General features: G+C 32.7%; 1 protein-coding gene across 7 annotated transcripts in view; it reads left to right on the top strand.

The window, feature by feature from the left end:
- Nucleotides 1–24,549, top strand: part of LOC134697352 (E3 ubiquitin-protein ligase MYCBP2-like) — a 91,118-nt gene that overhangs the window by 40,245 nt on the left and 26,324 nt on the right. For 5 of the 7 annotated variants that reach the window (XM_063559571.1, XM_063559573.1, XM_063559574.1 and 2 more), the window contains 27 exons: nt 347–525; nt 1,001–1,241; nt 1,783–1,971; nt 2,403–2,637; nt 3,031–3,149; nt 3,598–3,685; nt 3,940–3,995; nt 4,553–4,725; nt 4,999–5,332; nt 5,897–6,068; nt 6,412–6,500; nt 6,965–7,081; nt 8,921–9,137; nt 9,375–9,499; nt 9,900–10,176; nt 10,654–10,722; nt 11,334–11,648; nt 14,908–15,018; nt 15,405–15,894; nt 16,344–16,490; nt 16,916–18,536; nt 19,006–19,213; nt 20,507–20,715; nt 21,214–21,387; nt 22,981–23,121; nt 23,739–23,879; nt 24,298–24,309. In XM_063559571.1, the coding sequence (XP_063415641.1) occupies nt 347–525; nt 1,001–1,241; nt 1,783–1,971; nt 2,403–2,637; nt 3,031–3,149; nt 3,598–3,685; nt 3,940–3,995; nt 4,553–4,725; nt 4,999–5,332; nt 5,897–6,068; nt 6,412–6,500; nt 6,965–7,081; nt 8,921–9,137; nt 9,375–9,499; nt 9,900–10,176; nt 10,654–10,722; nt 11,334–11,648; nt 14,908–15,018; nt 15,405–15,894; nt 16,344–16,490; nt 16,916–18,536; nt 19,006–19,213; nt 20,507–20,715; nt 21,214–21,387; nt 22,981–23,121; nt 23,739–23,879; nt 24,298–24,309 (6,249 nt within the window). The remainder of the gene's footprint in view (nt 1–346; nt 526–1,000; nt 1,242–1,782; nt 1,972–2,402; nt 2,638–3,030; nt 3,150–3,597; nt 3,686–3,939; nt 3,996–4,552; nt 4,726–4,998; nt 5,333–5,896; nt 6,069–6,411; nt 6,501–6,964; nt 7,082–8,920; nt 9,138–9,374; nt 9,500–9,899; nt 10,177–10,653; nt 10,723–11,333; nt 11,649–14,907; nt 15,019–15,404; nt 15,895–16,343; nt 16,491–16,915; nt 18,537–19,005; nt 19,214–20,506; nt 20,716–21,213; nt 21,388–22,980; nt 23,122–23,738; nt 23,880–24,297; nt 24,310–24,549) is intronic. The other 2 variants (XM_063559576.1, XM_063559572.1) reach the window with 1 other exon arrangement.

Below are 24,549 nucleotides of genomic sequence, written 5' to 3'. Positions count from 1 at the left end.
GTGCAGTCCAATCAATTTGAAACTTAGAACACATGTTTTCTATGATATGATCTTTCTAATTTTAATGTCAAATTAAAGTATTGACCCCAATTTCTTGGTCCACTGAACAAAGAAAAAGATGGTGTGAAGCTCAGGTTAAAGTTTTTGGTCAAGGTAGTTTTTGATGAAGTTGAAGTCCAATCAACTTGAAACTTAGTACACATGTTCCCTTTGATATGATCTTTCTAATTTTAATGTCAAATTAAAGTATTGACCCCAATTTCACGGTCCAGTGAACATGTAAAATGATAGTGTGAGTGGGGCATCCGTGTACTATGGACACATTCTTGTTATGTTATGTCTACAGGAAGGATTAAAGTATACACTGAGGTTGAAGAATCATGGTCCAAAGACCTTGAATGGGGATGGAGGTATGAACAAGGTCAAATGTCCAGATGGTACCGTCTTCACATTCTCAGCATGTTCTTTGAGCAGTAATGGTACTAACCACATGAGGGGACAAATACCACAAATTTTGTACTACAGGTATGTATAATGTACTATAGCTTTACATGTAAAGAAAATAAGACTTAATTTCATTGGTTAAGTATTTGCCTTTGATCTTGCTTTGCCTTGTAAAACTTATTCTTCTATATTTTATACTTTTGGCTCCATTTGTAGGATCAGTATTATATTAGATGTCTTTATTATGCTTCTGTGAGTTCAGAAATGTTTGCATGTCTTTTATATTTATATTATTGAAGAATGGAATAAGGAGAAATTTAAACATCCCATTGGATGAAATAGCTATTGTCTATATTTATTCAATAGGTCATTTCCTTAAAATGCCCATGTAACATTAATGTGTATGGAGAAAGTTGGGTTTTTTACCAATAAAAGCCATGTATGTTATCATATTTATCACTGAAAGAATATAATTTTTCTACATCCAAGTCAGAGTTTTAGATAGTTACTTTACAAATGTTTCTAAAATATTTATTTTTTTCTTTTTATTTTGCAGTGCCCCACAAGATGGTGAAAATCAACAACAAAGTAACAAGACATTAGCAGAACTACAAGCTAGGAAGAATGCCATTGATATTGTAGGAGCTATATGTCGGATGGCTACAGATATGCTACACAGAGCCAATAGCTTGCCACCAGAAATTGTCACCAGGATTCTGGGCAATTCACATCTGTTCTCCTCTCTCATACCAATGATACTGGCACACATAGGACCTGTTGCTTCGCAGGACCCTAGGGTATGTTTATATAATGCATGTTGTTCATGTGTTATCATATATTAATGAATGCAGCACACATAAGACCTTTGGCTTCAAAATTAATATTATTGTTTCACCAATAACCACAAAAAACATGAAAATAGGTATCCTAGGTATAATATTAGTTATATAGTGTGATAGTTACCTAACAAATGTATATGGGGTCAGAGAATTCCAAAAGCAAACAAAGCTCACACACCATATGGAATTTACTGGCCATGTATTTTCTAGTTTGGTCACTAAAACACTGTGTAACAAATTCATCTGACCAAAAATCTTAACATGTGGCATTTAGACTAGTGGCCTATCAATGTGATCAAGTCTTCAATATTAAGAACCTTCTTCACTGTATATATAAGAAGTGCTGACACTTTAAAATCAAAATGTGTTTTAAATCTTTTAATCTCTTATTTTACATTCATAATCTTTTTCTTTTTCATTCTTTCTGTATCTTCTATTTCCATTTTATTCATAAAAAAAACTATCATAATTTAATTGTGGTCGTAACATTATTTTGCAGGGATCAGTGCAGGTCCTTGGAATGATTCAGGAAATATTACCAGCTGTAGCCTCACTGAACAATCACATATGTCCACCCCCAGAAATGGATGAACCTGCCACAGAAATTAATGGTGGGACAACATCACAACATTATGCTATTGTTGAGAGTGAACACCCATACAAACCAGCTACAGTGTCACATTATAAGGTAAAGAGTCAAAAGAGATATTTTTTAGTTCAGATCAAAGATGAATAAATATATACCAGAAACTAAATTTCACCATCAAGTAAAATATTTAGTAATTTTTTTTAGGAATTCCAGGGAGAGTATGTCATGTGATGAAATATACTTTTTTGTCTTTAGTACTATGGAGCTAACTTTTTCTATAGACTAAGGGTGGTTAAGTTTTGAAAAGGAATAATTAGGGCAAATTGGCCATTAAATCAAATGTATTTAAAAAATTTCTGCTATTAAATGTGCAAAATTATACATTGATTGATTGACTGTTACTTGCTTATAGCTAGGGGGAAAATGTGTTGAATATATTTTAAAAACTTTGCAGTTTGATTAAATTTTTTTTCTTTTTATGGCTTATTTATTGATGAAATTGCAATACAAAATTATAAATCTTCTTCAAGGTGACCTTCCCAGACCAAGTAAAATGGATGGCAGTGGAGTTTGATCCTGGGTGTGGAACAGCTCAGACTGAGGATGTCTTACAGCTGCTGATTCCTACCAGACTTGGACCTGAGGAGGTTTCCTCACCACCTGCTAATAGAAATGAAGAAACTAAGACCAATAGGAAATACTGCTCTGTATTTAAAAAGTTTTCTGGAGCTGATAATTGGCCTAAACAAGCACTAATTCTGCCAGGTAAAATCTGTTCATTATTACCCTTACATTAAAATCAGATGTCTTAAAGCCAAACATTTGAATGCCAAAGATTTATTTACTAGTTGAGCTAAATGACCAAAAGAGTCCTAACAAGAATAGGCAAAAATCAACTAATTTCAGTGCTGCCTGAGGGAGTTGAAACCTGAAAAATCTAAACCAGTAGAAATATGAATGTTCATGTGTATGGAAATGATATTTTATTTTGTCCAATAATAGTTATATCTTTGAATGAAAATAAATTTTAAGGTTATGTATCAAAGAATTTATATAACATTGCAGTTTTAATAGCAGCTTGCTGCATAAATATCAGAATTTTCAGGTGAAATACAAGCTTTTTCTGTTACTATATTCAGGAAAATGTGTATATTTCAGGTAACAAAGTGGTGTTTTCATTAGAGACAGCATCAGACTATGTTAAAGATGAGAAAGCTTGTTTCTTTGGATTTAAATGTGTTGTTGTTGGTTACGAATGGAAAACAAGACCAGAAGAGGTAAGATACAGTAACCAGGAAGTAAAAATAACAAAAACATTCAATCTTAGTTATAAATTCTATGTCATTGATGCCTGATGTAGAGTTGTCTCATTAGCAATCATACCACATCTTCTTATTTTATTTTAAATTTTATATTATTTGATATATACTGGTCTTACTTTGAAGTAAAAATACCAGCATTGTTACATTAGAAATGAACTGATAAATGCACAAAGTGAAATGTTCTATTACTATTTTCAGCAAGTTAATAGCTTCCAATATGCATTTTAAAAATGATCTTTTCTTAATATTTTTTTTTTAAAGAAATAATATCATGACACATATATGTACATCAGCATTAGTATTTTTATTTCTTTTATTTCTTGCTTTACACAAATGTGTTCATGTGACAGATCTCAGTTTTAAGGAGACTTGCTATTTAATAAGAAATTCCTTATATTTTCAGACAATTGCTCAGTTGGAAAGAGAACTTTCTTATCTTGGTGGAATGTGTGCTGGATCTTTGATTAAGAAAGACATCTTATTACCTCCAGGTAAATACACTTTAATAAATAGTCAAAACAGAAATTGTGATAAACCACTTAATTAAGTTAAAATTGCCTCTTGTTATTTCCTGCCAAATCCATTCTGAACATTGAACTTTGCATTTTCATTAGATCATTATAGAAACAGATTCCACTGTTAAAGTTTGAAAAAAACAGGGTTCATAAATATTGTTTTCAATGAGGTTGCATAAAGAATTATTTTTTATGATATTATTTCTGTACAGTTACATGTCTATTTATAGTAACAGTTGAGGAGTTAGAAGAAGACATGGAATACATTGAAGAAGGTTCACTGATGGTATGTCTATTTGTTTGTTGATAAGTATTTTGTCAGAACTGTTTAACCTGTCATGACCAGTTAATGACAGTACAGAAATGTTATGTAATTGATGTAAGACTTTCCTTTCAATAAATCAATAAGTAATTATAGAGCAAATTTTTAAGAAAATGAGATATTCCAATCAATTTTGCATTTAGATAGGAATGATTTCAGGAGACAGTATTTATAGCTAGGAAAATATAAAACAAGACCAATAGAAATTAGAAAGTACTATAGAAATACAAAAACAAATACTAAATGTAAAAATCAAAAAATGTAAATAAAATTGAATAAAAGTGTGATCTAGGGGCCAGCTGAAGGACACCTTTGGGTGCGGGAATTTCTTGTTACATTGAAGACCTGTTGGTGACTTTCTGCTGTTGTTTTTTTCTATGTCGGGTTGTTGTCTCTTTGACGCATTCCCCATTTCCATTCTCAATTTATGTAGATACAAAATGGGATGAGTAAACACAATATATACAACTTAAGTTTATGTTGGATTAAAGATTGATGTTTCTTCTATTCTTTCCATACAGGTATTCAATGAACATTCTAAGCTGTTGGGTAAAGGATTTGCCTTGTCACACCCTCCATCAATCATGCAGGCGCTTGAAGGTAATCTACCGTTCTGTTGGCAGTCCAATGAGAGGTCTTTCCTGAAGGATTTTATTGCCTGTAATCCAGGAACAAGCGGTGGCCGAATAGCTAGGTAAGAAATGAGCTGTCTTTAACATTGTCTTATAATTATCTTGGTTTCAGTATTATTAGGAACTAAAAAAACTTCATTTTGCCTTTGAAGAAGGTCGTAAAGAACAGAAACTGGTCAGTCAAAAATTAATATCAGATGTTGTTCTGTGCACCATATTTGCTGGTTCTCTGCATTTCAATTTCATAATTAAGTCATTCTCCTTAATGGATTCTTAGATTCATGGTCATTGTAACTCCAAAATTTAAGATATTAAAATAAATTGTGTATTTTCAGATGGCTACAACCAGACTCATATCTAGACCCAAGCCAATGTGAACTTGTATATAATAAGGAAGACTTAAGATGTAGCTGGCCTGCTCTTCTCACAGTAAACACCAAAGACCAGTATGGGAATCTTGTTCAAGTCAGTAATCTGAAGGTGGAGGTCAAAGCTATTCCTGTTGATCAAGGAATTATGGGAGATGACAGTAAGAAGATGAGACGTTTGAGTCGTCCTGACAACAGTAATATGACCTTTGGAGGTCACCCTCCTCCTTGTTTAGATGTGCCCTATGAACCTACAATCAAAGATAAAAAGGATATATTCCATGCTATCTGTATGATGAAGGTAGGATTATACTGTGGATTCTTTATTATATGTTGGATATCAATCTTTCACGATTTTCATGGGTACAGGTGAACCACAAATTTACATGTTCAACAAATCGCAATTTTTTTGATCAGGTATGCAGAGTTTGACCAAACCATGGAATCATTTAAATTGGTATCCATGAAAATAAAGGAATACACAGTGTTATGTAAAGAATGTAAAAATCCCAAAAATGCATGAACTTATATAAAAATAGGATGATGTGGTATTATACACCTTATTGCTATTCCCAGCTGACCCGGCCGCTTGAACTTTTGTTGCATACAACAATCACTTTTCCATTGTGGCGTCAGATATTTTGTATTATGACGTCAAAATTTTACGGGAACCTGTGTGATATCCAGTAATGGTGAACAAATAGCGATAAGGTGTATTGCCAAAGAAAAAAACTATAAACCTGGGTCAAAATGTCTTAACAATACCTATCCAAAAAAACAACCCAAGTTTTCGAACAAATAAATGAATATCCACACTCATTTGAAATTTTACTTTTATTTCAAAGTTGAAATAATTATTTTTCAGCCGTATGAAAATTACTCCTTTGAAGAATTACGAGTGGCAGCCCCAGCTGTGCCACGTCCAAGTGAGAACATGTTAGTCAGAAGTAATAATGATGGGACTTATTTAGTAAACTGGACCCCAGGGAGTGTTGGACTCTATAGTATACATGTCACTATTGATGGGTTTGATACAGGTAAGATACCTTAAATCTGATTCTAAAAAGAGTTATGGCCCTTGTATATGTTAAGAAATTAGAAGATATTAACACTTTTATGACATCTGTTGAGTTTTCATAATAGTCTGGTAAATACATTTCCTTTACTTAACAAAGAATTTTCAGCTGTCACCAATGATCTTTTAAAATCATAAGAAACTGTACAAGCCATAAAGGAATATTGTAAGCAGACTGTTTTGATAATTCAAATAGTATTCCTGATTCACATTTTTCCATCAATTGAAGTGACAATGATTTATTTTTAAAAGGTATGCACAGAGAATGATATTTATAACTTATTTTATTAAATGTATATCAATAGGTGAAGTGTATAAAGTAGATGTAAAGGATCCACCACAGGGTATTACTCCACCCAGTCAGACTGAGAAGAAACCACATCACACTAACAAAGTATGTTATCAAATAAACACATTGATAATCACTTAATGTTTTAGTATAACTAAATATTTACCTCAGTATAAATAAAAGGAGATTTTATGTATATGGCATTGCAATCATATAACTCTTAAAAAACAAATTTGGGTATTGCTTAACTTACATACAATATCAATATTTCTAATGATAGATAAAAAGGATAACAGTAGAGCCTGAACTTTTGGAAAAATCAGTTGTCCATATTAACAGCATACTGCTTTGAAAAAATATGTAATAAAAAAACCAAAGAGCACAAAGGTCAGATAGCCTGATTTGGTACTGACAATCATTGTTCCATACATTTATAAGGTTTCGACTTGTAAGGTGAAAGGTAGATTTCTTGATTTGGACAGCATATCCAATTACACATAACATAATTTTGTTATAGGGGTTGCAGTTGATGATGGCTCTCTTTATAATATACTATTTATTATTTTCAGTTAAGAAAGTTTGTACAGAAGTATAGTTCTGGGTTGAGAGCTAGAACTAACCCATCACTGCAAAGTGAACAGATAGGAGTTATTCCCCCTGAAGGAATTATTGCATTTGTTGATGAGGTAAGTGATACTAAAAACAGAAGTTGTTTAATATATGTAGCTACATGTAGTTAAATTGTGAAATTACATAGATTTCTCTAACTCTTCGTCAATTTATCCCTTTCTACACCCATTGTATAAAAAAAATTAATAAACATGTGGTTCGTTTGATCTCAGATCTTCATTGGTTAAAATCCGATTATGACTTGGAATTTTCTTGTTTTCCTCTGAATTTCCAATTGTGACGGCAGGAAAAAAGGCGATAATGCCTGATAATGTCACATAGAAAGACACATCTTTTTGCAGATCAGTCGCAAAGAAGGAATAAGTTTGCCTGCGTATTGTTGAAAATCATTAGAGAAACAGATTCCACCACTAAATCTAGTGTAATAAGATATATTCACTCTGGACAGTTAAATTTCATATATTTAAAATGCTCGGCGAGCTTTGCGTTTTAAATTTGAAAATTTAACTGTCTCGAGTTGATAAATATAGTATTACACTCGATGCAGTGGTACAATCTATATATATATGATAACCATTTGATGATTCGTATGTATAAATTATAACATGCCCTTTTCCATATTGACCCTGGTATCATCCCAAGACTCCAATATTGGTCTCGAGGCTTTAGCCAAGGACCAAAATGGGTCGAGGGATGATACCCGGGTCAATATGGCAAAGACATGTAATAATCTTTTTATCACATATTCAAGTTCTGCAGAAAAGAGAAAAAAGGTCAAATATTTATAGTATAACTAATCGCTGTATTTGAATATAAAAAAATAAGACAACGCGTGACCGAACGACGCATGGATTAAACGAGTGCGCAGCACGAGTTTAATCCATAGCGGCGTTCGGTTACAAGTTGTCTTATTTTTGATATTCAAATACGGCGATTAGTTATACTTTTTATTACATTGTCAAATTGCTTTTTTTTATGAAATAAATGTAGAAAATGTAAGGAACTATATGTTTTTCCTACGCATGTTTTGTTTCGACGTTATCGACTTCTTTACAACACCTATTGTTGTATGACGTCAGAGAGTGAAATAACCACGTTTATTTCACATGTGAAATTATCGGTTTTTATCTAACTGGGAAATCAATGTAATTCATTGCAACCAATGTAATAAAACAATTTAATGATACATAAAGGTAAAATCTTAAACAATTTATCACGAACGTGTCGTTAAGGATGCAATGACGTCACGTCATTAGGAACAGGTCACAATATCGATATCTCTTTTTTGCCCCAGGCAATTTTGAGGTTATTACATATGCAAAACCTAAGGTATTCATAACAAATATGTAATAAGAATTTTTATAAGCGGTGTGTCTGGTAAAGTCATGGAAGAGAAATATTTTGTAATTTGTAAGATTACTAGAAATAAAAAAAAATCTGTACTGCATTTGTGAGCTTTTGTCAGTCTGAGAAAAGAGTAGTCGTAAATATGTGTTTTGCTTTTATTCCAATAAGTAATAGTAATTGGCACCATTCAATGTTATCAGAAAACAATTCAATAAAAGTAGGCATAATATATGGGTAAAACAAGACGAATAAACATCCTTTTTCGAAACACGTTTGACATTATTTAAGGACACAAGAGAAACTGATTTGACATGACTTTCAAAGCAGTATTTAGATAAGAAGACACACATTTTGAACAGTTCACATAATGATCAGATATTATAAAATCAGTGCATTTAATTGAATTTGGTTATGTTTAATAGATGTTAATACATGTGGGATCTTTGTGAGGTTAATTTTGTTCAATGTTGCTTTAGCATTATACGTATTGTACAAATATAATATTTTAATAGGAAGGATTGATCTATTTATAATATTTACCAATCTAGATCCACAATGATGATGGTGTATGGTTGAGACTCAGTCAGGAGTCTATCAGAGAGCACTGTACCAATGGTCACATTGAAGGCTGGGTTCTACAGTATAACCAACATCTCGGTAAAACTCTACTGGTACCTGTAGAGGAACCTAAGTCTATAGCAAAGGAAATCATCAAGGAAACTATCAGGAGAAATCTCAAAGCTGAAGCAACTAAACATAGAAGAGGTGAGTAAAATATATAAAAAAGGGGGGAGGAGAGATTTTGGGAAAAAATACAATGATTATAGTGTATGAAGCTTAAGTTTACAACTGTTTAAAGGTGACTGTGGCATCAATTTAGATAAGTGTTATTGCTCTGAGTTTTCAGTACGTCAGTGGGCACATTAATTTTATTGCTTTTATTGTGTTTATTTATAGATTAAGGATATGAAAATACCTTATTGTAAAAATTTTTTGTCGCAGGTCCTGGTGTTTATCAAGTTATAAAATGTGGCTCCTTTGGACACAACATTCGATGTGGAGCAGGACTGAAATCTACACCAGTTGGAATGTTTACATTAGAAGATAAAGTTTTAGCTATCTCTGATGTAAGTAGTCAACAGATTGTTTAATTTTACAGAGAAATGTTTGATAACTATTGTAAACCATGTTAAACAGCACCAGTTTACATGTTAGAATGCTGAACTTTTCTATACTCAGAACTTTTCATTAGTATTTGATAAATTCGTAATTGTTTGGACAATTTTTTTTAATTACAATGACTTAAGTAAAGCCTATTGATGTCATGATTCTCAGCAAAATGTTGTCTTACGTATAATCACACACTCATATTTTAAAGGGAAATAACCACATTTTTTTACAATGATTATTAAAAAGATTTTATAAGCTGGTCAAAACAAAACTTGTCGGTTATATCTTAAAAATCTTAAATAAGCAATTTAATTCTTCAACAAAAATATATATGAACCTTGGTGTTTTGTTTTGTAGAAAACTAATCAAGATGGTTATTGGATAAAACTTGATCCAGAGAGTGCTGAGAATTTCTGTCAGACGAAGAAAGGAGAATTTTGGACCTTGGTTCAGGGCAAAGAAGGGATAGTGTATCTTCAACATGAAAGTGATGTTAAGGAAGGCATCACACCTGTAGAGAATGAACCTTTCTCATTCAGTTCCCCTCCCAATGGGGCCACAGGAGGGTTTAATTTTGGAGCATCAACTCAGATTCCATCTGTTAACTCTGTATTTGGCTCTTTGTTAGGTCCAGGTAATTATATTACATTTACAGAAAATGGACAAGTAAAAAACTGAACTCACACTTCTGTACACTCTAGTTATTTTTTTAATCTCATGGAAAGCTCATTTTGAGCAGTTCTTCAAATCTATTCATTCTATTTTTAGTGCCTTATTAGTTTCAGAAATTTATGTTCTATGTATAGAGCATCTGTATTGGATTCAAACAAAAAATTGTTATTCCAATGAAAAGATTTTTTTTTTTAGATCTAAACATATTTTTCATTAACCTAAAGCAGAGGCTGAAATTGATTTAGGAGTATGAAAACTGAATCTATTTATTACATTTTACAAAAGAGTTTTTCAATAGTTGGCACTGGGATTTTGAGTTTGAGGTTTGAAAATGTTGTTTGAATGAAAAATATACAAACTTTTTGAGTCCTCATTATATCATTTTGGGTTGTTTCTTTTTTGGCATAAAGATAAATTTAAGAGTTATTTTGTTTTTCAGCGCCATCTGCTGGGGGATTTGGAAGAAGTGCCAGTCTACCAACAAATGTCTTCTCCTTTGGATTTCAAGGTAAGTTTCAAACAGCAATATAATATTTTCATCATGAAGGTCATTGTTAAACACAAACAAGAAAGATAATATGTAGGATATAGTTGAACAAAAGTTCTTCACATTGTTAAAAAACTTTTTACACAATGACAGGGATATTATGTGGCAATGAAATTCAAGTATCTTTGTTTGTATTATTGATTTGATTTGTCATCACTCTGCTGATTTTACATTTGAGTACCAGTATGTTGATTTTTTTTACATAAGATAGAATACTGTAAATTCAGAAATTAATGTGAGGTTTTTTATTATTGCGAAAAATGCGACAGAGTTATAAACGCAATAATTTAAACTCGCATTTTGAAATATTTTATATGAATTAAACAGGATTTTTCTCAAAATCATACAAACAAAAATCACATTTAAGTCTAAAATGATAAAATGGCAATAAGTAATGCATGCAACAATTTCTGAATTTGCAGTACTTTAGGTTCAGATATTGCCTTGCACAATGCCAACTGAGTTACAGGATGTGAATCAATTCCTGATATATTTGTCTAATCCTTTTTGATTATGCATTATTGATGTATATAGAAATACATTTCATAGCATTATTTTGTTTTCGTGTATAGGGAGTACTCCATCGCCAGCACCTACATTTGGACAGAGACCAATCAGTGAAGGGTATGCAGGAAGAGCAAGCTTTGACAGCTCCTTCCAATCCTCAGACATGACACATACCACTTCACATCCATCATTTGGATCAGAGTCTCCTTTCACTCCTAGCTCTGCTTCTTTTGCCAAGATGGACACTTCAGTACGATCAAAGTCACCAATGTCAATCACAAGGTCACCTGTTTCAGGGTCACCTAAATCATCCAGACGTGACCCTGGAATTCCACCAGAGTTACAGGGCGTGTCAGTGAAGGATTTAGTCAAGGCATTAGGTTTGTATTATGTTTAGTTTGAAGGTTTTTAACTATAATTTTGTAACAGAAGTAATGCACATATGTAAAAGCATATTGTAGATGTATATGAGTGTAATGTACATGTACTGTATATGAGCATAATGTACATGTGTATATGAATAATATTAATGTATATGAGCATAATGCACATGTTTATGAGCTAAAATTTAGTAAGGTTTGAATGATTTGTCCTTGACATTATAGAAGATTTCTAGATGACAAACTTTATGTTGACTTAGGAAAATACTGATAACTAGTAAATCAAAAGAAAATTGATTATGATTTTAAAAATGGATGGTAGAATATTTTGTTTACCTTTATCTTCATTTATATCTTAACACTACCTGAAAACTACTATTGAGTTGAATAACATTTTACCGGTAAACTGAATTTTTATATAGTACAATTTTACATGTCAGGTCAGGGAAAGCATTTCAGAATTATGAAATTTTCTCTTTTCTGGGACATCATGACCAACAAGCAGCAGTTTCATTTAGACTTTTTTGGATTAGAGCGTCACTGATGAGTCTTTTGTAGACGAAACGCACATCTGGCGTATATGCAAAATTTAGTCCTGATATCTATGATGAGTTTATTATTACTTTGATTGGAATTTAACTTAATTGATTCAAAGACAAAATGAAATTAACAACCCCAGACAATGCTAACTGTTTTTAATCAAGGATTAAGGGATAGTGTATACAGCTTAGCATGGTGTTATATAATCTTAATAAAACTTTAGTATGTAGCTGCAAGGATATAATGAAACTAAGTCACCTAGTTGGTGAGTGGTTCTTGTTGAATGAGTCCTATAATGTTGTCTGGTTACTTTATGCAAGATAATTTATAAGCACTCTTTTTGGCTTAAAAAACATCATTTGCTATCCACAGCATGATATTCATTCTGTGTAATCGCTTTAATGTTCAATGGTTCAACGTTTTAATAACGTATAGCTTGTTTTGTGTGCACAGATACAAAATTAAACATGATATTTGAGTTTAGAATTTTTTACCTGTCCAAGTTCATTTTCAGTTGCAATAATTTTTGTGTGTAAACCAGTCATTTTAAACTATGCTTTGTTTAAGTTAGCATGGTGCCTTGACCAATGATTAATGATTTTGCCTGTTTTTAATTTTGTTTTGCTGCTCAGTGAAGTCGTGTTCACCTTCAAGTAAAAATTATAAGCAAGTGTCCACATGGTTTAGGCATGAAGAGTTAGATGTTATTAGGAGTACATCTATAAAACGGCTGGCGGCCATTATAGGTAACAAGGCTGACAATGCTTATTGATGTTGTTATGGTAACATAGATGTTGTTTTGTAAGATGTCACTATATAGATATTATTTAGTATGATATTATATGTGTTGTAGCCTATATTTTTTTGAAATTATTTTTATGTTTATTGTTCTTTGTCCTTAGCGCTACTGGAATGAATTTTCACTCACTGTATTGGCCATTAAAGTTCCATTTAAGCACTTATATACCTATTCAAAGCTATAGTAAATATGATTTAAAACACTATAGAGAAGTAGGCATGTTGAATTTATTTTCTAGATTTTTATTGTCTTATTTTGAAACTCTAATTTAATGCTAATGTGGATTCATTATTTTTCATTGGATACCAATTTTCGTGGATTTCATGGGAAAGGTAAACAATCAAATTAAATATTATGTGATGAGTGAACCAACACCTTCTAACGGAAAAGCTGGTAGAGTAACCAAGATGGATACCGAAGTATGCTGCGGTTGTCTCAAAACCTCATGGAAATATAATATGTAGAGACAACAACATCTGGGTTACCGCAAGGTGATAGTTTTATTGAGTCGACATGTTTCGCCACTAATGCGGCGTCATCAGGACAATTTTACAGAGTTTACATGTTCATAAAGTGTATATAATGCGGTTTTATTAATTAATCCACCTTAGCCGTCCTGCGTTGTAGTTACAACCGTCAGCCTCATGTCTACCGACCAGTTCCATTCTACCACCAACCTCACTGAAGAAACCGCCCATACCTCGAAGAAAAGAAAAACCCACGACGAAGATATGGAGGATAATACAACTGCACCCGCACCTGCTCCTACTACGATAACCATCCAAAGGAAAAATCTTGGCCCACTTTAGAACCTTTCGGAAATTGAACATTAAATTCATCCGCAGCCAGAAACACTTACAATACCTCGAACACATCTACCAAGATTTACAATTCCCAGAATTGCGGCGATCATACACTTCACCTTTTACTAATTCAATGGAAGCAGTACCTCCCTCGGAGGGAAGCCAGTTGAATTGGTACGGGATGGCCAATGGGGTGTTGTCCAATTTGGAAATGAACTGACATTTTATGAGCCACTTCCATCATTTCTACAATATTACCACTAGAAACTTAACTTTTATTCTTGCTACATTATGAACACTATTTTACATATTCACTTTCATTTTTATTCTTTTACGTCATAATTAATACAACCGCATTATATACACTTTATGAACATGTAAACTCTGTAATATTGTCCTGATGACGCCGCATTAGCGGCAAAACATGTCGACTCAATAAAACTATCACCTTGCGGTAACCCAGATGTTGTTGTCTCTACATATTATAATCAAATTAAATGTTCAAAAAATGACAAAGTTTCTGTAGGCTTGTATACAGGTTTCAGCAAAACCATAAAATTAAATATCTAGGAACATGCAAGTTTTCCTTAATCCATGAAAATTGATAACCATGAAAATAGATGAATCCAAGATATTCAAATTTTCTTACTAACACCACATCTGATTTCGTCTTTAGTAATATACTCAGATTATAGTTCAAAACAAGTTATACATGTATATGTAATGGTTAATTTATAAGATCGCAAGTATTTTTTAGGATTTGTTTGCACTTTCCAGTTTTACTAGTGAAAAGTGTGTTATTAAACTCTGTATTTTTGTATCTATAAATTCAATAAAAGTTGTGTTGAAGAATGAAAAAAATGATTTTGATATTTCAGGATATGCTTCTTACATGTAATGCTTTCAAAATTGAGAAGTCTGTTTTTAATTTTGTGGAGCCTATCCTGTTTCAATTTTCACCTTCATAACACTACTTTAATATCAGAATTAATAGTATACTCAAACAGCTCAAATAATGTAATAGCCTGTATGCAGCTTTATAATTGGATTCCCGAACATAATATTACTTTCACAAATATAGAAATCCAGAAAAATATTTACCAATTTATCTTTCCAGGTGAGAGTAGAGCCAATGGAAATGGTCCAACACCAGTACCGTCTCCTCCTGGGACCCCTAAAAAATCTGGGTCCAGAAGTTCTAGTCCTCACTTAGCACCTGATGTTGCAGGTAATAAGCTGTTAATAGCACTGTAATTTATAATTGTACAATAGTATTTAGAGAAACATGTGAATTTATTGATAAATCTGTCTTATTGATGTTTGAAAAATAAGCAGGTAAATACCAATGATAAAACATTTTTAGACATACTCCAGTTTCCCGAATTTGTGAATTCTACCAAGCCAACCTATGGATATTTTATACACACTTGAGAACAAAAAAACCAATACTTTAATTGGAAATTGACAGATAAAATGCATCATTTAAATCATGTCAGTATTGGAAGTAAATTTGCTATCATTATCATTTCGAAAGTCAAAGATACATTCAAATATAGGGTGAGAGCCATTGCTGTAACAACTTCATGAAAAATGCTTTGTCTCTTCTTATTTCAGGATCCCCAAGAACGGGCTCACCTATAAGGGGTGTCAGTCCGAAACATTCAAAATCAGATTCTCCTAGAACAGGCTCCCCCATTAGGAGCCTTAGTCCTAGACTTTCTAAATCAGATTCTAAGACTGTGGTGTCTGAATCATCATCACAAGCTTCACTGAAAGAGGAACTTTTTACAACACCCCCAGATAGTCCTATACCTATAAGGAAAAAGAATTTAAAGAAGGAACCATCTTTTGATCGTTTCTCCCAATCACCTCCTGGCTCTCCTCAAATGAAGGGGAGATTGTCAGATGCTGCAAGAGATGGCAGGTCATCACCTCTGAGAGAGAGTTTATTAAGTACCAGTCATGGTTCAGTACCTGCTAGGAGAGACAGTTTTGGAAGTCCTCCGACACTCTCTGGGAGGAAGGATAGTATGGGAAGTCCTGTGCCACAGAGGAGGGAAAGTTTTGGAAGTCCTAGGCACACTTCTCCTGTTAGAACCATAAGGTGTGTTATAATACTTTTTTAAAACTACTGTGAATGTCCTTAAATGATGAAAACAGGATTTTTTCTTGATGACACGATTTTTATGCCCCTGTTGTTGCGAAGGGGACATTAAGTGTTTCCCTTGTCCATCCATACGTCTGAATGTCTGTACGTCCCAAATTTGGTTTCCGTTCTCTTAAGTTTACCTCAACCAAATATTATAAAACTTATACACAATGCTTATTACACATGTTCCTCAAAACACAGGTCAAGTTTTAAATTTTGGTGGTGTCATTAATACTATTCTAGTTTATAAGTTATATTATAACAGTTTTAATTAAAATATAATTATATACCATGAGTAATTATTTAGTCCAACTTGTAAGTCCTGCAACACACAACATGTAGTTTAATCTGTTTCAAATTGATTCATCACTTGTTTTTAAATTGTAATTTCCTCTCGATTCCAGTCCACAGAGAGGAAGTCCTAGGAGAGGGAGCAGTCCTTTACTATATCACAACTCCCCTAGATCATCACCTGTACTAGGTTCTGACCAGACGGCTGCTGATAAATACTTCAATATAGGATCTGGCTCAGCTAAAGATGAATCACCAAGGTAGAAATTTTTACCCACAATTCATGATAAAAGATTTTTTTATTACTTACTATACATTTGGAATGATGTGATGTAATTAGAACACATTATAATTATGAATTTCAATATGGTTTTGAAAAAAAGGAAGATGGGATTTGAAATTTTCATTTTTTATTTGGTTGCTTGTTGTCTTTCAAAATTAGGTTTTTAAATATTTTTGTTAAAGGAAGTACAGTTCAAGTAAAACTAGATTTATTATTATTGGAATTGGTGTGGATTCCATGGGTTCAAAAAAGCACAAATATACAAAAGGCTGTAACTAGTATGCAAACTTTGGCAAAACCACAAAATCAAATATCCAAAAAAATACATTTTCCTCAATACACAAAAAATATATGGATCAACATTGAATACCAAAGTTATTTATATGATATTTATATTTTAAGGATGTCTCCTAAACCAGGTCGTAAAGATAGAAGACAACTAAGGTCAAAACGTGACAGACCAAATTCACCGTCAATCCAAGATACAGCTCCTGTGGCCAGGAATAGATCTTCCTCCACTTCAACTATTCTTGAAAAACCAAAAGAACCAGTGAAAGAGGCATTATCCCCGTCAGTAGCAGAATGTTTGAGGGCAGTGTTTGCTGCCTTCCTTTGGCATGAAGGTATTGTCCATGACGCTATGGCCTGTGCTTCGTTCTTGAAATTTCATCCTGATTTGAAGAAAGAAATGTCAAAATTTGCCACTAAGAAGAAACAGGAGAAAAATATTCGAGTCAGGCATGCTACTGATTCAAGCAAAGATCTTAATAAAACAAGGGAAAATATTAACATTAACGAAGCAAGAGTTCGTTTTAATTTAGAACCCCAGTTTTTAAGGAGTGATTCTGAGAAGTCGGATAAGTCGGACAAATCAGACAAAAGTGACAAGCCAGACTCTCCTGTCTTGGCCAAAGAATTGAAATATAACAAGAAACCAGTAGAAAGACATAAGTCAGAAGGAAGTGTCAGCCATTTTGGACAAGATGACCTTGACAAGGACAAGGACAAAGATAAGTCATCAGCTCTTCCGCTAACTCTACAACACTTGGTGTATTTCTGGGAAGAATTATCATGTGGCATATTACGAGTAATATTACAAGATTTGGTTTACCCAAGTGCTGCTGTGACATTGAAAGCAAAGAAAGGAGAAAAGAAAGACAAAGAGAAGGAGAAGGAAAAGAAAAATAAGAAAAAGAAAGAGCACAAACAAGTAATGAGAGGAAATGCTATTGGAGAAGCTATGGTTGGAATTTTTGGTGGAGGAGGAGGAGGCGGAGCTGCATATAAAGGCGACACCTGGTGTGAATTATGTGGGGGGACTTTCCCACATCCTGTGACATACCACATGAGACAGGCCCACCCTGGATGTGGCAGACATGCAGGAGGCAAGGGATACAACAGTAGTGGAAACTTTTGTGGTGGATGGGCTGGAAACTGTGGGGAAGGGGGTTACGGCGGAAGTGGCTGGTATTTGATATGTGAAACATGTAGAGACAAATATCTGAAGGATAAAAAACAACAACAGAAAGAAAAGGACAAAGCTAAGAAATTAAAGAAGAAAAATGCTCAGTCTAGAGCCCAAGCAATTCTGAGTCATCAGGATCCACATGTTGTGTTGAAAGCTAATGCCATGTTTTTATTAGACCTAGCTAGTGCATCAGGTTTCACATTGCCAGTCCAATCACATAAAAAACATAATAACCAACACAACTCTGATTTATTACTTCCTAGTGTGTATGAAGAGTACGGACAAGAACTAAATCCATTTCCACCAGTTCCCTTCACGTTTCTTGTACGACAAGGGGCACAGAATTCTGACTCAGCTTTTGCTGATGATTTCTACATTGATGCTGACGAAAGAGTATTTGTTAGATCTGGTTCTATGAGTATAGCAACTAAAAATGTGTCATTTACCAGACCTAGACTGCCTACAGAACCTAGACACAGTCCATTAGCTAGGTCAGGGTCACTGGGACAGGACATGAGACCAGCACTGTCACATATATCACCACTTAGTCCTAAGGTATAGTTATTATGTATCTTCTTATGTATATTTTTACCTGAAAACTTTTTTTAAAATTCATAATACTTCAAATTTAAAACAAGTTGTGAATATTTTTTTATATATTTGTATGGACATTTTGTTCTATAAAACATATGTACTTAGACTTTCTTGTAAAATGAATCCTTTATCCTATAACAGTCTTCATAAATGTGCTGCTATCAAATTATTGTCTTCCGGTATACTTATTTCAATAAAAACTTTACCGTCTGCAGTGACCTTTATGACAAAACCTATTGATAGTTCTTTTGAAACTGCACAGTGCAAGTTGGAGGTTTAAACCCAGATAAAAAAGGTAGTTAAACAAACTTGGAATTTAAAGAAATTGTTAATAGATTTTGAAAGAAAAACTAACACACCAAATAATTTAATAACTGTTATGACAAAATTTAATTGAATTTATGCATTTATAACTTTATTTTTGTGGCAGGACTTTAATATAGAAAACAACAGCAATGCTTCTGACAACAAACTGACCCCCAGGAGTGCAGGTACCAGTCCAGAATCAGAACAGGACCAAGCTCCTAAGAAGACAGCCTTCCAAAGAAGTATATCAGAATATGTATCTGATAATGATGATAATAACGATAGGAATAAGTTTTCTGGTAGAAGGAGAAATAACAGTGGAGGTGTCACAGGTATAGTTGTACATAATAATGGGTGTTAAGTGACCAGCATTCAATCAACCTTTGTACATAATAATATTTTTTGTTTTTGTTTATAAAGTTATAAAAAAAAAAGAGAACCTGTGACCAGCTGACTGTCAGAACTTTGTGCATCTTAAGGTCAAGGAACAGTAAATGGGCTATGTTGCAGATTTTGCTAAAAATTTGCATACAACCTTGGCTCGTTGAACTACAACTGAAAATCGAAAAAATAATACATTTATCTTTTTTATTATCTGAAAAATTGCAGATTGATTTCTTTTCATATGGGTGAACATTTGTATAGAAAGCACATGAAATCGGCGAAAAACCTTCTTAAATTTGTCTTAAAATCGCCAAATCACTAATTCCGCTCCATAGATTTTTCTTAAAAAAATATATTTTGTTGACACATTAATTTCTTTTTTAATGATATAAAATAATCATAGGGTCACCGACTTCGTTTTTTGTCTAATAATCAATTTGTTACCTTGTTGGTAGTGAAAAACATTAAAAACCAACGTTTTACAGCCTGCAACGCGATAACGTTACGATTATTTCGACGTTTTATCCGATTTTTTCACAAAGAACGCAACTTTAAATGAAGTATACCGTAAAAACGAAGTCTGTGACCCTATCTTTATTTTGCATCATTATAACGAAAATTTATGTATCAACAACAAATAGTTTTTTAAGAAAAATCTATGGAGTAGAATTAGATAATTGGCAATTTTAAGACAAATTTTAGAAGGGTTTTCGCCGATTTTATGTGCTTTGTATACAAATGTTCACCCATTTTGTAAGAATTCAATCAGTAATATTTCAAATGATAATTGAGATAAATGCAATATTTTTTCGATTTTCAGTTGAAGTTCATCGAGCCAGAGTTGTATGCCAAATTTTACTGAAATCTGCGACATAGCCCATTTACTGTAACTTGACCTTAAGCTTTAGAAAATAGTGCTTGGATCTGAAAGCTACTTCCTGAATATATATTCTTGCAGCTTTTCTTAGTCCAGTATAGCAAAAGTTGTGGAAAATATGCTTAATATTCATAATTTGATGAATTAAGTCAAAGAGGACAAAAAAAGATATTTTTAGAGGAAAGAATTTATCACTGAGGCATTTAATTTTGCTATATGAAAAGACATTTTATATTACAAAGACAGTAAATTAAAAAAGCTTCTTTACCATGTACACTACATAAGATGCTAAGCTTAGTTCCTTTATACACACAGGGTAATTTTTATTATGTTAATTTTCTCCCATAATTTCCATTTTTTGTAGATGGTGGGATGTCCCTGTTAAAGCACCCCTCAGCTGCCATGTCTGCACTTATAAAGTCTGTAGACAAGGGTGGATCAGAAAATGATGGGGACAGAACATTACAGAGACCTGTAATGTCCTTCATAGTCCAGAGACATGACCTTGATGGACTACAGCTAGCCATGAGACAAGCACTGAGAAAGGCAGCTTGTAGAGTATTTGGCATGCAGGTAAAGAACTATACTGTAAAACAAAAAACCAAATGGAAACATACTCATACATTAAAAAAAAAAAAACAGCTTAAGCATACAAGTTACTGTTAATTCAGAAATTGTTCTTTAAAAAGGAAATTGGGAATGTGTATGGAAGTTGGAAATGTTTCAAAGAGACAAAAACCCAATGTATGTATTGTTGCTTTTGTTTAACAATTGACCATATATGAGTTTGAATACTACTTTTTTTTTTTGGGGGGGGGGGGGGGATTGCTGCATTCAAATAATTCTATCTAAATTTAAAATTTTAGATTGATTGTTGCGACACCTATCTTGTCGCAATTTTCTCAACGATAAAAACATCTCAAGAATTTCTGAATTCACAATGTGCATTTTAAAGAGTTATGCTTGTTATTTAAGAAACTTGAATAGGCTAAAGATCTACAAGAGCCTGTGATATCTGGTCAAAAGAAGAAATTGACTTTTTTTCTATTGTGTCAAATACATTTTTTTCAGGCATTGAACTGGTTACTAAGAAGTGTGACCCAGGTTGTATGTTTACATGATTTGATGTGGTTTTTCGTGGCTTCACTAACACCTCCCTCTGAAGAAGAAGAGGAAGAAGAAGAAGAACCAGAGAAAGGGAAGGAAAAAGAGAAAAAGAAGAAAGAACCCAAGAAAGACCAAGAGGTAGGTGTTGTTGGTTTTGTAGAAAAAAAGGAATTATGATATATCACATCATTTTGATTGGAATAGAAGGGTGTAATGATAATGTTATTATCTAGTATGTTATCAGTCTTCAGCTAAGAGAAAGAGAAAAGGAAGAAAGAAGCCAAGAAGATCAAGACGTGCAGATTGTGTTTTTTTGGGAAGATAAATTTTGAAATAACGAAAAATAATGGCATAACTGAACATTATATATACATTCAAATGAATAATTAGAATTTTTAATTCTTCAATATTTGGTTATTTTAAGATTTATCAGTCAAACCACCTAACAAGCATATGCACATACCTGCCAACTTTCACGATTTAGGCGTGTACTTCACGATTTTGACCCTTTGACACGATTGCACGATCGTGTTCCTGAAAAACCCTCTAAAACACGATTTGGTGAAAATCTACACGAAAAAATATTGTTGTTCCCGATTTTGAACTGTGTGCAATGTAGGAAAATCGTGTTCAGCCAATCAAATTGTGTGTTTCTCATGATCAAATTAATAAGCCAATCAAAAACGTTTTCTCTCCAGATTGTTTTAACATGCTAGATATTGAACTTGTGTTGTATTCCACTGTTTGTTGATGTAAAAACGTGAACATGGCAAATGATTTTTCAACTGCAAGGAGGTTCTTACACAGAATAAGAATACAAGCATGGCTGATTGACAAACTTTAATGATGCAGTACTACCATGAATATAATAAATAGTAGTTTATTCACTAATTTATTGACATAACAGTAACTGTTGCTGTAACATAATTTCATTTATGTATTCAATCATTTAAAGTATAATGTACTATTTATTATTTTTCACATGGACCCCCCACCCATATCAACATGAGGAATCCCTTAAATGAGGGACTACCCTTAGTCAAGGGGTCACTCTTGTAAAAAATAAAATAGAAAAATGTAGATTTATTTACTTTAAAATGGGACAACTTTTCTAAATGAAGAGTCCTATTATTATGAATAATAAAGAAGATATAAGGCCAAGAATATATCAAAAATTCTTGGACATGTGTTGATCATATAATACCAGATAGATCATAAGATGTATAGTTTTTTGGGAAAAGTTTCTTCAAATAATATGCATATGAATGTGTGCTCATTTGTACTTAAAAAAGTGGGTTTTTAATTAAATGTCCTAACATTGAGGGGAAATCCCTATGTGTTGTTCCCAACCTGATAAAAGTCCTTCTTTGTGTATAATTTTAAATTGGAAAAGTCAACAACTATTTAGTATCCTTACACATGAAAATAATTCCTGGTCTTAAAGCTACATGTTCATATTTTCTGCTGATATAATAACTAGAATCATGCAAATAAACTTAAAAAAAAGGGATGTAAGCTCATCTTACAAATCATGCAAATATGACACTTTTTCTAGACTACAAAACAGCAAGCACAAAAAAGTCGTCGCAAAGAATTTTAAACTTTGAAATTGTTGTCGCGCGCTAAAACCCCCATTGGCATTTTCAAAAGTTGGCAGGTATGTATGCATAAGAATTGAAAATGACCATCCAAGTAAAATTTTGTGTTAACATTTCAATTTTAATTTCCCAGGATGCACCAGTTTGTGAACATCCATTACAAGATGTAACTGTAGCAGGGCAGGCTGTTGAACCACTGTTAGAAGTGTTCCATACATTACTGCAGACGACAGCTGATGTCATGATGCAGTTACCATGGGGATCACCTATACAGGTATAATTTACAGACATATGATTTCTTGTGTGTGATATTTATATAAGGAATGTTCTATTTATGCTATTGTTTGTTATTTTTTTAAGAGAATTGTTCAATTTTAGCAAATGAGATAGCTAGGGGAGTTACTAGGAAAAAAATGTCAGAGAAGCAATTATGAAGTTGATGTGTGCATAGAAACTGGCAGTTTAATATTGTGTTCTCTGTGAAAATTACTTTGAATGGCCCTGTCTTGATATTTTATAAACTTATTTACACTTGTATGCAAATTTGTCCGCCATTACATCAGATCACACAGGTTTTCGTAAACTTTGACATCATAATTCAAAACATTTGACGTCACAATTAAAAAGTCATTGTTGCTTAACGTCAAAAGGTGATTCAGAGTAGATCCAAGGTCATTCATAATCAAAATACAACTAAATACCAAAATTGTCAATATGTTTATTGCTCAAAATAACAAGAAAATCTAATTATTTAATGAATATCTCTATTATTTATTTCTTCACATCATGAGATAGCCAATTACAAATCTTTACAAATGAATTGTCCTGACATTGTCTTTGTATCTGATTGTCATTCTAAGTCTTTAATTGCAATCTTCTTTATCGTTACAGCAAATGGCTGTCCATTGTTTCTGTTTGAATTTCCGACCGTCAGATCACCAGTTCCTCCATGAAAGCCATGTGTTTAGTAACATCAGTAGAATACTCAGTAAATCTGAGGAGGAGAGTGAAGAAACTGCTGACTCAGCACAGGTAAGATCATTTATTATTTGGTGCTGATAATTGATTTTATAATTTTTAGATGTTTTTTCCCTTTTTTAAGGTGAATGAATTGGATTATCCCTATTTTATGTTGTTTTTCTTTCATTTGTAATTTCTGTTTTTTAGGTAATTGGTTTTGACTTTGACTTTGAATTTACTTTTTATTTTTTACTTTTATTAGATGAATCTTGCATGCAATTATTTTGATTCATTCATGTAAGCCTGTATTACTCCCCTAGTACATGCATTTTACATTATTAGAATATGTCCTGCAACTGTTTTGTATTTTTTACTAAGTTGCTACAAATCCACCACTTTATTTTTCAAATCACATCAAAACGTATTTTAGTTTTTCATTATTGAGAGCATAGCAGTACTTATTTGAAAGTTTGCATTATGATTTATACAGACTAAGATACGTGTAAGTATTTTAATTTTCTTGTACTTGCATCTTTTATTTATTCAAAATTAGATTGCTAAGAGTAGAATTGAATCTTGGGGGGTAAGTTTTTTTAAGTGTGAAATATTTTTAAAATTAATTATTTATGTGTGATTAATGTAAATATTCAATGGAAAAAAGTATTTTGTTCAATGTCAATTTCACATAGGATGAATAACTACTTTTACCATGGTGGAGATCTCATCTATGCTAATAAATTCG

This window comes from Mytilus trossulus, chromosome 14 (genome assembly GCF_036588685.1).
Source record: "Mytilus trossulus isolate FHL-02 chromosome 14, PNRI_Mtr1.1.1.hap1, whole genome shotgun sequence".
NCBI lineage: Eukaryota > Metazoa > Mollusca > Bivalvia > Mytilida > Mytilidae > Mytilus > Mytilus trossulus.
The sequence above is the reverse complement of the archived record's forward strand: the minus strand, read 5'-3'. Positions and strand labels throughout refer to the sequence as shown.